Source organism: Vanessa cardui, chromosome 18 (genome assembly GCF_905220365.1).
Source record: "Vanessa cardui chromosome 18, ilVanCard2.1, whole genome shotgun sequence".
Classification (NCBI taxonomy): Eukaryota; Metazoa; Arthropoda; class Insecta; order Lepidoptera; family Nymphalidae; genus Vanessa; species Vanessa cardui.
Window position 1 is genome coordinate 9,140,998 of NC_061140.1, and position 15,173 is coordinate 9,156,170.

General features: G+C 31.4%; 1 protein-coding gene across 2 annotated transcripts in view; it reads left to right on the forward strand.

The window, feature by feature from the left end:
* Positions 1 to 15,173, forward strand: part of LOC124537474 (sodium channel protein 60E) — a 201,646-nt gene that overhangs the window by 105,590 nt on the left and 80,883 nt on the right. For both annotated transcript variants that reach the window (XM_047114336.1, XM_047114337.1), the window contains exon 3: positions 11,418 to 11,626. In XM_047114336.1, coding sequence (XP_046970292.1) covers positions 11,418 to 11,626 — 209 coding nt within the window. The remainder of the gene's footprint in view (positions 1 to 11,417; positions 11,627 to 15,173) is intronic.

The window sequence follows — 15,173 nt, forward strand, 5'->3', positions numbered from 1 at the left end:
CTATAGTTAGAGTAAGTTAAGAACTTATAAACTGTGTACATAAATAAATAACATGCTGTATGTATACATATCTAAAGAGAAAAGGTGATTCAGTGGTAAAAAACGTTCATCTTAATTGCTTGAGTGGCGGATTCAATCCAGGCAAGCACCACTGAATTTCCATGTGCTTAATTTGTGTTCATAATTCACCTCGTGCTCGTTGAAGAATAACATCGTGAGGAAACCTGCACGTATATAATTTCAATGATTATCAGCTACATATGTATTTACAACGCGCATTCTTTCAGTATAGTCTTAGCACAATAGAATCATTTACAGGATATTCCTAAATTCAAAGAAAATAAAAGTATAAGTTCTATCTAAATATCCATTGCACATCATAGCAATCCAAAGAAACTTTAAGTTAGAACTATAGAAGTCGTGTTGTGAATTAAATATCAGTATGGCGAGTTGCGCTTAGCGAATCTAATAACCTAAATAATATCGGAGCGAGAACATTAAACTGTCATAAGCTGGCTAAATGCCAACTGGCCAGGTTTTATGTCGACAACAAGATTGGTTTAAGTTTTCATATTTTTATTTTAAAGTACCCAACGGTAAGAGCTCTCTTCGTTTTCGTTAAGTTACATTTTATTTCTACGTAAAACGCAAACAAATGTTCTACACCTTTATGTTTATTTAATAATGTTGTATTGTTTTAGACAATAATATTAAAGTATAATAATAATAATAAATAATAAATATGAGACAACATCACATATATTACTCTGATCCCAATTTAAGTAGCTAAAGTACTTTTGTTATGGGAAATCAGAAGTAACGACGGTACCACAAACACCCAGACCCAAATAACATAGAAAACTAATGATAATCTACATTGACTCGGCCGGGAATCGCACGATAGAGATCGATTTATTTTTAACAATATAAATTTACTAGTTGAATCTGCAGTTCACAAGAACATTGTAAAGGCAAACTCACAACCACCTTTTCACCCGCTTCGTAGTGGAGTTTCATAAAATTTTGTAGATGCGGACACGATCTACACCTATAAGGAAGCTACCTGACAAATTTCATTTTTCGATATGATATATTTTCTTTTTCGTGATTAGTAAGTGGTATTTCGCTTATATATAGCATTAGAAGAAAATTAAAATCACAAATAGCAACACTTTGACCGGATATACTCGTATAAGGACGTCGGTTGGCAATAATCGTCCATCCGCTTAGCTGTCAAAATATTTAGCGATTCATAGAATAAAAATGTCTGTTGGTCGCCATTGAAATATTTAAAAAATATCATTTCGTAATTTTATTTGTAATAATAGTATATATATTTATTAATAATACAATAACAGCCTGTTAAAGTCCCACTGTTGGATTTCTCTCTGTTGTAATAGGTTTCGGAGATTTCACCATGGTACAAACAAAATGTCATTTTACGCAATCGAATTGAAACACAATCGTTGACCTTTACTGCTTTTCCCATTCTACTAACACAATGGTCCAGTTGCGGTCCTATTGAAGTTGGCTATATTATGGACTAGTAGATTTTTTCAATTTTAAACAACACCAATCAAGTTATAGATAAGATAGAACGCACAACTTGTGTGTGATGAAACTAAATTATCATTACATATTATTTTAATAATACATAAATTATTGACGATACCTGTATTATAGAGCTTAGATGGCCCAGTGGTTAGAACGCGTGCATCTTAACCGATGATTGCGGGTTCAAACCCAGCAAGGACCACTATAAATATGTGCTTAATTTGTGTTTATAATTCATCTCGTGCTCGACGGTGAAGGAAAACATCGTGAGGAAACCTGCATGTGTCTAATTTCATCGAAATTCTGGCACATGTGCATTCCACATACCCGCATTGGAACAGCACTGTGGAATATGTTCCACACCCTTAATGGAAGAGGAGGCCTTATCCCAGCAGTGAGAAATTTACAAGCTGTTACTTTTCTTTTACTTTACCCAAACGCACGCAAAAATCTCCACCAACAAATCTTGTCATGTTTCGAATTCCTTCGTTTCGTATTCCTATTCGTTTTTGAGTATATTTCTGGCATGCATTTGCATGACTTTTTTCTGACAGATATGTAATTATTTACTTTCCACGTGTAACATGTAGTGAAGTCTGACTACATTCAAGTAAATATAAAATACTAAATGTATGCAACGTAATGCCGGTGCGGTATTGCATTAAAGATAAGACCTTAATTGAGCTGAAATGGTCCTACGATGAGGTAAACCGTACGTGGCCACAAAATGTTGAATTAAAGTTTATAGCAAGAACTAATCACGAGAGAAAAATTCAGACATATTCAATACGGCTTACAAAAAAAAACAAAATTCTTTGTTTTAATACGAACCCGATATTCGTGGGATTTCGGCAGAATGGAACTATTTCATCTCAACCTAAGATTTCGCAAAATGGTACTTATATCTAACGATGTAATTAGTCGCTCACGTTAAGTCCACGTTAATAAGTATTTTAGTAATCTACATATGAAACAAAAAAGCGAAATAAAATCGACTCATTAACCAGGAAATCTCAGAAACTATAACATCTACAGACTTGAAATTTGACACATAGGTTTTATAGAGAGTGTAGACTGCTAAGAATATATTTTACGAAATCCTACCCTTAAGGGAGTAAAACAGGAATTAGAAGTTTGTGTTTTTAAAATTCAGCTAATAATTGTATATCATTTTCTTTTCGTAAATAAGAGGAACATAAAGCGTTTGTATTGTAGCCTCTTATATGGATAATGTTCAATGAGTACATTATAAACTTAATGTTCAGAATTAATTATAACTTATATAATAGGTAATATAAATATATAAAAGTGCTCATTACCTCGATATTTATTTCACTTTATTTTATGTAAATTAGTCGATCGTTGTTGTAAAAATAGGGATATACTTTACAAATAAGCCCCATTTCCTATTAAGAGCTAAGTATGTCAGTTAATGTCACGCTACACCTGTGATATTTGGGAAAAAGCTCCAAGAGATTTCTTCAATCCTAGGTTTCGTCGCAATTTTTTCCTTAATACTGGTGAATCTTTCATAGTTGTTACAGATTACGAAGGCATGTAAGCGATTACTTTGGGATGGGTTGTCGAGTATTGTTAGGATGTTACGTGTTCTACAAAAGACATCTCACAAAAAATACTTGTAAAATACTTCGGATTATGATGTAAAAATGAAAAGGTTACGAAAATAGAAAATAATCAAACATTTTGTTATCATTCAAAGCTATGACGTACAAACACGAAAAACCTTTCACTTTTGAATCTGATAAAGAAGTGATTGGACTAACTCTAACCTTGGTTAGGTTAGGAGAACAGTATTCGCTTTCAGTATGATATTATTAATCAATCTAAATTCAAAAGGAAGAAAATTTATGTTTTTTTGTGGGCAAAGCATTTTTCCGCGGCGGAAATCATCACGTTAAAAAGAACGCCATTCTTTTACATACGGTTTTGTTTAAACCTAATTCTTGTTATTGTTTTATTTCGTACTGGATTTTTAATTAATAAAACCGTTAATTTTGCTTAATACGTTACGTATATAAGCGAAATTAACTTCGTTCCTATCATAAGTCACGACGACACATCTTTTTTTATTCTCAACATGAAGCAAGTATAATACAATTCATTTACATAATAATTATTAATATCAAAGTCATTAATTCGGGATATTTACCATGTTTTTTTATTTTTGTTCGGTGGAGCTCGATATTTCGACATTTTCTACGAATGTCTTGTTCATGAGACTGAAGTTTGCGGGTAGATGATATTAGAAGTGTCCATATGGGACTACCTCCTTTCTCGTACGTTTGCTGCGTACTACTAGACATTGGTCACCACTACTATTGTCACTTTCACCCCTACCATTGTCACTATACATAAAATAAATGTAACTAGTTCAGTTTCGTGAACAAGACATTCGTAGATAATCTCGAAATATCGAGCTCCACCGAACTAAAATAAAAAAGTATAGTAAATGTGCCGAAAATAATAATAAAGGTCTATACTTTTAACAGATACATAGGTAACGTTTTAAAAAATTGAATTGCATAATAATTATTTAAATAAGTATATTTTATTAAATATATGTGTAATCAAAAATAACAAACATTGCATTAAAAATGATCGCTTAATTAAGACTTAAAATAGCTAGTGGTGTTTATGCTACTAATTACTTCAGAAGTTTTAATTATTAAATGTCAGAAGTTAGAGTGGGTAATAGGTACCTAATTAAGATTTGATTGTTGTAATGCAATTAGGTTTAAGCTAATTTCTTAGTCCCAAATGAGGAATTTCGTTTCTGTTTACTTTTTACATTTACCAATAATGAAATTGAGAGGTAAAAATTATTAATAAATTACTTATTACATTTTTTATGGTAAAGGCTTTTCTATGATGTAGACCGACGGTCAAATGGACCATCTGATAGGAAGTGATCATCACCGTCCATAGGCCTGCAAGAAATTATAACCATTCCTTACATCCCCAATGCGCCCACTTTTGGGATCTAAAATATTATATACCTTGTGCCTGTAGCAACGCTTACTCACTCATTCACATTACTGATTGGCGGTAGAATATCTGACGAGTAGGTCCTACCTAACTAGAGTGACTTACGCAAAGCCCTAGCACCAAGATATTTATATTATGCGTTGTTATTAATACAGAATTAATTATTTGTTCCATTATGAAATATAGTAACTACTAAATTTCTTACTGGTTTTCCTCGGTAGAATAAATTTCGGTAATACTATTTGTATTTCGTTTGTATTTGAGTAAACTTGTTGATCTGTTATATCTAGATTTTATTTACTTGCGCTGTACTTTCTAAAGAATACTTTTAATATTAAGACTGACTTTTATACAATATATTAATACGTGCGTTGTTACATACAGGAAAGAATGAAATAAATAAGTAAACAGTAATCCTTTAGTAATCTTTTAGTATCAAAGCGAAACTTTGTAAGTTATTCAATTTACTAACGGTTCTATTTGAAGCAAAAATATTATAAGTGGGTATATTTTTATTTATTATCTAGCTACGTCCCGGCTCCGGTCTCGTTGAATAAGGGTTTACAATATTATTTATTGGATTACGATGCGTACGTCGATAAAGCTAACAGCGCGGCATAATTCTTTCCAACATCTTTAACGATCATCGTTATATTACAGCTAATGTACACTTTTCTCATGAATCACTTCGTCTATCGATCAATATATGAAAATCAATTAGTAGTTTTTAAGTTTTCGAATTCAGCAGTTACACATGTACGGATACGGATATGGGTGTACATAAAACTTTTAGATTGAAGAACAAACATTAAAAATAAAACTTGTTTTTTCCCGAAAGTTTTAACTCTTATGCATATAAATTTACGTCTTCAATCACTCTGTTTATTCATGAAAACCGCATTAAAATCCAGTATAAAATCAAGTGAATAGTTTAGGACTAAGCGTTTAGATGAGAAGCGAGTTTGTTTTTAATTATTATATTGTATATATAGAGATTAAAAGAAAGTTGGGCAACACGTTTGTTTGTATGTTACTATTAGAATACTGGGCATTTATGTAAAGTCCTTCAATAAAATTACAATTTGTAATAATTTGTGACGTTATTATTTTTTAACCTTGAGACCCAAAAAAAACACGAGTACCAAATAAATAGTATACGTATATCACTCTGAGAAGCGGTATTATATGATCGAGTCTATTATTCATAGTTCTAGTAACTTTGTTTAAGTAATATACTTCATGTAACATTTACTAATTATATTTACGTTTATTGATAATTTATTAACCTTATTTTATTGGGTTACCCTGTAGTAGATTATCTTTACATTAATCAATATGATGACGATAACTTTTTAAGCCGATTACCAGGAACGCAGGAAACTAGATGTACTTGTTCTGAGGCCTAAACTGGACTTCATATTTGGAATCGTCCTCAATCATGATGACGTCGAGTACTGAAAAGCGAATACCAAACATATGATATTTCTGTATGCTGAATAAATGGTGGTTCGTAAAACCCCTTTTATAAAATATGTACAACCGAAACGAAGTATCATAATATAATAATATATTTATAAATATTCGTTCTTGTTCATACATACAAAAAGGGTATAAGAAAAAATTGAGATTCTTGAATAGTTTTTTTGCTTCACTATACAGAATATTCCTACTACTACTATACTATATAGAATATTCCTGTTTATATAAGAAGTAAAAACAAAACTATGCCAAGTATTTAGATCTCAATTAGTACGGAATTGTCTCACTCAGAACTTAGCTGTTAGTTGAGACCAACTTCTAAAGTAATTAAAAAAAAAATTAAGAACAACTGTATTTATTATAGAAGAAATACGTAAAGCTATTTAAAATCCGCATTGCAGATATTAAAGTTTAGGCACCATGGAATGTTTGAGTGTTCGGAAGTACAATTTACTTTATTATAGGGTTAATTTGCGTAATACAATTTTTCTAAGCATAAACTTAATGCATAGTGCTATTCAAATTGCCCGTATATTACAATGTATTTGTGTATAGGTTAAACTGTTTCTTGGAAATTCTTGTTAACTTCTTACGAAATACCGTCGAAACTACTAACAAAACTTTATGCATACAATCTTCCGAATTTGCAATTAATTATATCTTTGTTCTAGATTTTTAGTATATCTATAAAGTTTAATAGGAAATACAGGTATCGATTTACATTACTTAAACTAGCTTGTATCTACGATACGCTTTTTTATTTGATTGGCCGTTAAAACAATAAGAAATCATTGAATTGTTTAAATATAAAGTAGCTTTTTTTTATGTTTAAAAGGACAAAGAGTCTCATGTTATCTTCCAAAACATTATCAAATTCGATGTTTTATTTCATTTTATCGTTTTTGAAGAATAAACAAATAATGTTCATTTTCAACCGACTTCAAAAAGGAGGAGGTTATCAATTCGTTTGTATTTTTTATAATGTTTGTTAACTCAAAACTTTAAAAGGTAATTTGTAAGAAACATATTTGTTAAAGTATTCTCGTATTGTTTTTGATAGATATACTGTAGGGTTTTCTTGACTGACACCGGCTCCAAATATAACAATAACTATAACTACGTTATATCATCGTAAATCGACTTTTTCGTAGTCTCATATTTTTCATTTCATTTTACTTAGGAGGTACTCTAACAAATACAAATGTTGAATACACAATTATTTTTATTACTTTTTAGTGCATATTCATTTGTTTTTTAATAGTGTTTTGTTTGTCGGATTTTCTTTTTGTTAAAATTTTTATTAAATAAATATAGTTGCCCTATTATATTATACGTTTATATTAAATTAAACATCGCTTTTACATTCTCACTGTGGAGTCGAAAATTATTGAATAGTAAAGAAACTTTATTTTTCTGAAAAATTTAACTACTTTATTTTATTTTTTTAATTTAAATGTGTCATTCATTATTATATTTTGGACAGCATAACAAAACAATGATATACAACCTTATTAGTATTTAGTAAGCCGGTATTAACTGAAGATCATGTTGTTGCTACACAAAGCAAGTATTCATAACTTTAATGTGCCCATATGGTACTGTGGTCACGTGGAAATTCGTTGATGATTAATATGTTTATAATACAAAGGGGAGTGCCGAATATTGTTTACGTAAGTACTTTGATTACACACGAGAACAGAGGTAATGTTTAATGAATATATAATTTATTTAAGTTTCGTTATTATACTGATTAATGATAATCATTAATTCAAATAGTATACCCGTTCTAAATACAAAATATTTGTTGATATAGATATTCAGATATGATTTATATATTTTACTCTTCAATATAAACTTATAATTAGAAACGAACGAACAGAAAAATAAAAATGTATGATATCTTAACATTGGGTAAAAATCTATGTATGCGTCTTTTCTCTCGTTTTTTTAACATATGTGGGACTGATTTCGTGAAAAGGGACGGAAATGTGTAATAGACAGATTTTGATAGACAATTGACCAATGAGCGCGCGAGTTGCTGACGTTAGCCGTCAGATGTTACCACCCTTTTTTATACTACTAAGCCAAATTCCTGAAAACAAAGCGTGTTATAGACATCTATATACCACTTTTTTGGTAGTTGTGAGGTCCAACCATATACTATTTGATTTTAATATTTGATCATAATATTTACTGTGAAACTTAAACAAAAATATAAAAATCTCAAGTGAAAACGATTACTATACAAAAACTTTTGTATGAAAATCAAGGCTGGATTATTAGGCACTTTAGGCAGAATAATAATTGGATAAAAAAGTTTTAATAACTCATTATTAATGAAAATGTGGAAGCCAAATATTTATATTATTTGCACGTGAGGTTAATGTCATTACATATTTGTCATTGCCATTATATTATAGAATTAGCCTACTATTGGATACAATGAATTTATGTAAATTAAACAACACTTGTACCTATATAAGGTACAAGTGTTGTTTTTAAACAACACTTGTACCTTATATAGGTACAAGTGTTGTTAAAATAAAATTGCTTTTAAATATAAAGTATATAATATTAATATTCCTTATACTATTTTTGTTACACAGTAAAACACATAACAATTATGTATACAATTGCAAAGTTGTAGATAAAAATATAATTTAAGTAGAAAAAGGGTAAAAGGGTCTTGAGTCGTACATTGTCTAGAGGCCTCGACATCGTTAAACAATCCCTCCGAGGAAGGGCTTTTCCCAGTTCTCTGTCCATAATATGAACCAGCCTTTTCATTGATCAAGGCAATAGAAAGACAGGGTGATAATGTTTGAACCACGAAATATATTTTTGACCTGGCTATTGATATTAAATGAGCCGAGGTGGCCTAGTGGTTAGAACACGTGCAACTTAACCGATGATTGCGGGTTCAAACCCAGGCGGGCACCACTGAATATTCATGTGCTTAATTTGTGTTTATAATTCATCTGGTGCTCGGCGGTGAGGGATGAGGGCGGTGAGAGGGATCGAATTTCATAGAAATTCTGCCACATGTGTAATACACCAACCTGCATTGTAACAGCGTATGTCCAAAAATCCTTCTCCTCAAAAAAGCATAGGAGGCCTTAGCCCAGCTGTGGGGAATTTACTGTCTGTTATTGTTGTTGTTGTTTGAATGTTAAGACATCTTTTACGCAAGAAATAAATTACAATCCGACACAATATATTTGAAATTTAAAGTAAGTTTATTTCGTTAGTAAAACCATAATATGCAAAACGAATGCTCATATTTTGCGCAGACAAACTCGAATATGACACGTCACACAAGATACTTTAATATTTTCATTCCACATTTCAAAAGCAATGAGAAATGTTTCAGCTTATTATTAAATGAAAACACAAAGGAAGTTAGCATATACACATTCTAAGTAATAGCGGTAACTAAGAAAACTTTCCTTATATAATTAGTTAAGATAAGGACGTTGAAAGTATGAACTTACATTACGTTATAATAAAATAAAAACAAAGGAAATAATGCCATACTCGTTTTAACGGACAGGTAAAGTTTTGCGTAACTCGTTGCTCATAATACAATTGAAAATGAGTAATTACATTCCGAGCTGGCATTAATAATAACGGATTGTACGTAATAACACCTTTATTTAATAAAGGTTTTGGCTCAACTTTTTTTTTTGTTGTAATTTGCAAAAATTTTATCAAATTGTTACCAACTAGTGAAAATTTCGACTTCGAAATATAAGGATTGAATATTAATGTTTTTTTTTTTTACTTTTTAAATAGAACACGAGTTGTTCTTACTTTGAATATACTTAAATAATTTTAATATAATCAGTCAAATAAAATATGATATCATGATGGCAATAGTGACGTAATATAAAAAACACCATTTAGATGTGTTTGTGCGTTAAAGGCTATTACTGTGTGTACTACGACTACGACTATATAGTACGACACAATTTAGATGTAGCATCGGCAAAATTCGTAAAACCAATCACATCCGAGTTGAGTACGCTATCCCAAATTATCAATATTTAATTTTCATGTGTATGTGATCTTTACACAAACGTAATAACTTGTAATATCGTATGACCTAATATATTCGTCAATTTGATACGCCGATTTACATGCACTTGTTTTCTTGGGTTGAACTGACGCGGGAATATATGTATAGCGTCGAATGGCGCGATAGGGAGCTATTTCTATTGGTCGTGTAAATCGGCAGTAATCGGTTTTATTTTCATTTCATTGCATTTTCCGATGCTACATCTAATTTGTGTCGTACTATACATATGTGTAAAAAAGATGACATTTAAGTCAGTCAATAAATTTACAATTATTTCGAATTTGGAGATAAAAATATAACGATATTAGTTCATGTTCGGAAATGAAATCGTTAAAATTGAATTAATTAATTACTCTATTTGTATTTAAATATCTCAGAATAGGCTTCAAAAAGACGTATTATGAGCTCGTGATCAACTATTTTATATTCGAAATAGGAAATCGCAAGGACACAAAAGTATCTAAGGATATGATTAAAACTGAAACTGTATATATATCTTTCAGTGTAGCTTCGCCTGTAGCGAAGAAGACTTCATCCGGTGACCCATTAATTCTTATATACAGTACTAAATATTGTTACAGGTACTTCACAATAACAAACGTTGCAACGAAATATTTAATAAATAAATTTTAAGTTATTGTATAACATACAAAAGTATAAAAATCTATATCGTGTGACAAACATTTACCTATACCTATAAAATTGAAGATCATTTATGATAGGAAAATAATGATAAATGCATATACAGGTCCTATACTTAAATTAATATTCTTGACGTAGAGTTTTTGGTAAAACTAATTGATACTCAAAATAAATTATGTGTATCTATCACTCATAGTAGTTTGAGATTTTTTTTTATGGTATAGGCTGGCGGACGAGCATATGGGCCACCTGATGGTAAGTGGTCACCATTACCCATAGACAAAGACGCTGTAAGCAATATTAACTATTCCTTAAATCGTCAATGCGCCACAACCTTGGGAACTAAGATATTATGTCTCTTGTGCCTATAGTTACACTGGCTCACTCACCCTTTAAACCGGAACACAACAATACTGAGTACTGTTGTTTGGCGGTAGGATAACTGATGAGTGGGTGGTACCTACCCAGACGGGCTTGCACAAAGCCCTACCACAAAGAAATTTGTTGAGAAAATTATCCCCTATAAAAACTGACATCCCTGATTCTCCAACTATTAGTTTTTTTTTTACAATTATTATATTAATTTTACTGACAATGTCATAATCTGTATCTGTATTTTAATACCAAAGAGTTTTTAAGAGGAATACGTTCTTTGTTTCAGACTTTCTGTGTTGTGTCAAAACGTTTTCGTAAGAACTATATTCACCGGTTCACGGCCACTCGTTCGCTGTTCTGGTGGTCACCCTGGTCGTCAGTGCGGCGCGCGTGTGTCTACCTCTCCACCAATCAGTACTTCGACTACTTCGTCATGGCCACCATTCTGCTCAACTGTGTCTTCCTCGCCATGTCGGAGACGATCGAAGAAGCTGAGTAAGTTTCATTCCTTTACTTGCTTTTCATAGATAAACTGTAGCTATTAAAAATATATATCTCGGAGAATCTTTATAAATATATCACAACTAATTCTCTGACGGCTATTTTTTGTTTTTTAATTTACTGTGCCGAGCTAGCACAGATAATTTCGCCAACGTCACGTGCGAACAGCTATTCTAAAAATGCACATAACATATAATGAATTGTAGGTGTGCAGATTAACAGCTAATTTTATGATTTTTTATTTATTTATAGATTTAGGGCTACCAACTAGAGTATGCATACAAACTTAATTACTAAAATAACCTTAAACATTTTTTTTGTGTATGTATCAGAATACATATAACAAACGTCAGAGCACGTGAAACATTATATCGACGCACCAAAAGCGAATACAATCAATCAATATTTTTGTTAATACGTCAAAAGTGATGTCACTTTGATTACGACGTATTGAAACTTTAATTAGCTTTTAATATTGTATTCGCTTTCATTGGTTCATGGTATAATTCAAAGGCGAGCGTATATTGATAAATTACAGATTATAAAAGAATTCATAAATACATATAGAAATTTAATGAATAGAATTACCACTTATCATGTGTTCATATTAATTGTTGGAATACTTTTTTTATATAAGATATTAATGCTGATATAACTCAATTTACGAGTATTTTCTCGTATCAGTAATATGAACGATACTCGAAAATCATAGCTATACTAAATCATCATTAATTAATCATGAATTTCTCGTAATTCCTTCAGAAACGTACAGAAAACAATCAGGCTCGTATTATGAAGAAAGCTTAACTATTCAACGTCTCAAGATCTAACTAGAGCTTCAGAGCCTTAATGAGGTTGATATTGTTTCGAAAATCGTTTCATAAAAATCTCTATGGCATTAAAGTCAATTAATGTCTCTAAGTATTTCTGTTAATTAATTAAGGAGAACAGTGCAGTCTCTCATATCAGAGCCGAGATTGCCCAGTGGTTCGAACGCGTGAATCTAAACTGTTGATTGGGTTCAAACCCAGGTAAGCACCACTGATTGTTCATGCTCTTAATTTGTGTTTATAATTCATCTCGCGTTCGGCGGCGAAGGAAAACATCGTGAGGAAATCTGCATGTGCTACATGTGTATTTCACTAACTCGTATCGGAACAGAGTGGTGGATTAAGATTAACCCTGCAGAGAGAATTTTACAGGTTGTTGTTGTTGGTACAGCATTGTAAATTAGCTTATTTATGAAAGGAAATTGAAGGAAGAGTTATACGATCAATAAACATAAAACAATAAGCACAAACGCCGAATATATCAATATTTAATAAGCGTAGTCAATTCAGCACTGGAGAATTTAGTGCAGCATTTGATATTGACCCCCTCCCCCCCAAACTCCCCACAGGTCTCCAGCGCGGTTACAATACTTGCACCGCATTTGGGCCGCATCTGTCGGTATTGGTCATATAATTTATTATAAATTTAATACCGTAATATTAAATGTATACATGACCGTTTTACATGATGGTCCATAAAATGATATTTGTGCAAATTGTAAATGAAATGAAAAAAAGGGATTACAAATCTATTGACAAATTTACCTAGACATCTATACATAGTAATATACATACATATAACATGGAACATATACCAAATAACATTTTTTACAATTTTTGTTTGTTTGTTCCGGCTATTCTGTAGATCAACTGGACCGTTTGATGATACATTTAATGGCAAGTAGGTGATGTAATAAGGAGTAACTAAAAGCAAGCCTATATTTTTATTTGAGAATTATCTATGAACATAATATGCCCTTGTGCACGCCACCAATCCGCTGTTACTTCGGGAGCCTTCTACGAACGACTTAAAACCAGCTTTAGTCAGCAACAGCAGTTAGTGCAGAATCAAAAACTGCGAACTGAACAATAACTTTTTTGTTAAATTCAAACATGCACGAAGTTGCGGGCACATCTAAAATTAGCTATAATTTAATTCGAGGCTAATTTTCGATTGTTTAGCTCAAATCGCTGAGGTTGTAATTCAGAGTTAATTAATAAAATCGATAAATAAAAGTGAAAGCAGTCTCGAGACTATTCTGTCACTGTAAATCCCAATAGAGCGTCGAGTCTCACTTCGAGGTCTCGCGACATCGGGTTAAGACCAATTTCCTAATGTCAGAAAATTGCTCCCTCAACACTTACTAAGATTGTGAGAACTATTACTTGACTATTACTTCTACTTTTATTCTCGATAAAACTAAAAAAGTCTTAAGTGTATTTGAAATATACTTGTATGTTTCGAATCATCATGAGACTTTCTAAATCATTTTTGTTTCATCATAATCTTATAAATAATCGTCACATCAAGACAAACTTAAAAAAGAATTACCGATATGTTGTCGATTTAAATTATAATACAATACAACATTCAAGATTCTTTCATTATATACTCGTGTTCGAATGTTTAGTTTAAATATTCTTACTTCACCTGACATGGATTCTATCGCAGAATGGGAGATTCTAATTTCCGATCACGTAGTTTCGCCAGCGACGCCGGCGGGTAGTTTGCATAGCGTAATACCTGCTATTGACACCTTCATAATCTCACCTTGTTCGTTTATTATTTCATCGTTTAAAGGATGCTTGATATATTGCGGCAGTAAAATTTAATGTAGTTTCCGTAATAGCGAATATTTTTGTGCCTGCTTGGTTTATGTTTACACAGATAATTAATTTTTGATTATTAATTGATTTATGGGTTAAAGATAAAACCTTTTCCTCATTCTACAGATACAAAATACACTATAGGTACTGCCTGTGTATCGTTCTGTATTGCATAAAGTATTAACTAGAAGTTGCTTTCCGAAACGCTAGTAATATTTAATTATCGACTATTCAAAAACGCTTCATTGTGAAGTTTACTAAAATAAAATTGACAAAATTTTATCATGCATTTTAAAAATTCGATGACCCAAGATAATCTATTTTTTTAGTATGTACCATAGGACCCTTTGTTATTTCCATATCTGATAAAAAATACGTTTTGTGATCAACATGCAACATGCATATTAAAATTTGGCAAGATAATAATATTTATGTAGCCCTGTGTAAATAGGATCTATTTTTTACCTAGCGCCAATTTTTGTAACATCTCCAAAAAAATGTTGTCAATGTCCTAAGTGTAGGAAAATCCCTTCCTAAAATTGACTTAAATATAATATAATATGAATCTCTACTCAGATTGTTATAGAAGTAATTTTCCACGAAAATTCGACGTTTCAACGATTTGAGAATTACTTGTAGTCCATTAAAGCGTCTACACGTATATCTCTAGTCTCTTTTCAGATTACATAGAATCCAGCTTTTCCACCAAAATACGAAATTTTAACCTCAAAAACTCTTTGTTCTAAACTAAAACGTCGAAGACAATAATGTTCAGCGTTTTAACATTTTTCCCTTAAAATTCTCATTCTTATATTTCCTTACAATGTTCCTCAAGATTTAGAGCACTCACTTAATACTATCCATCAATACTTTGCCATTTATGT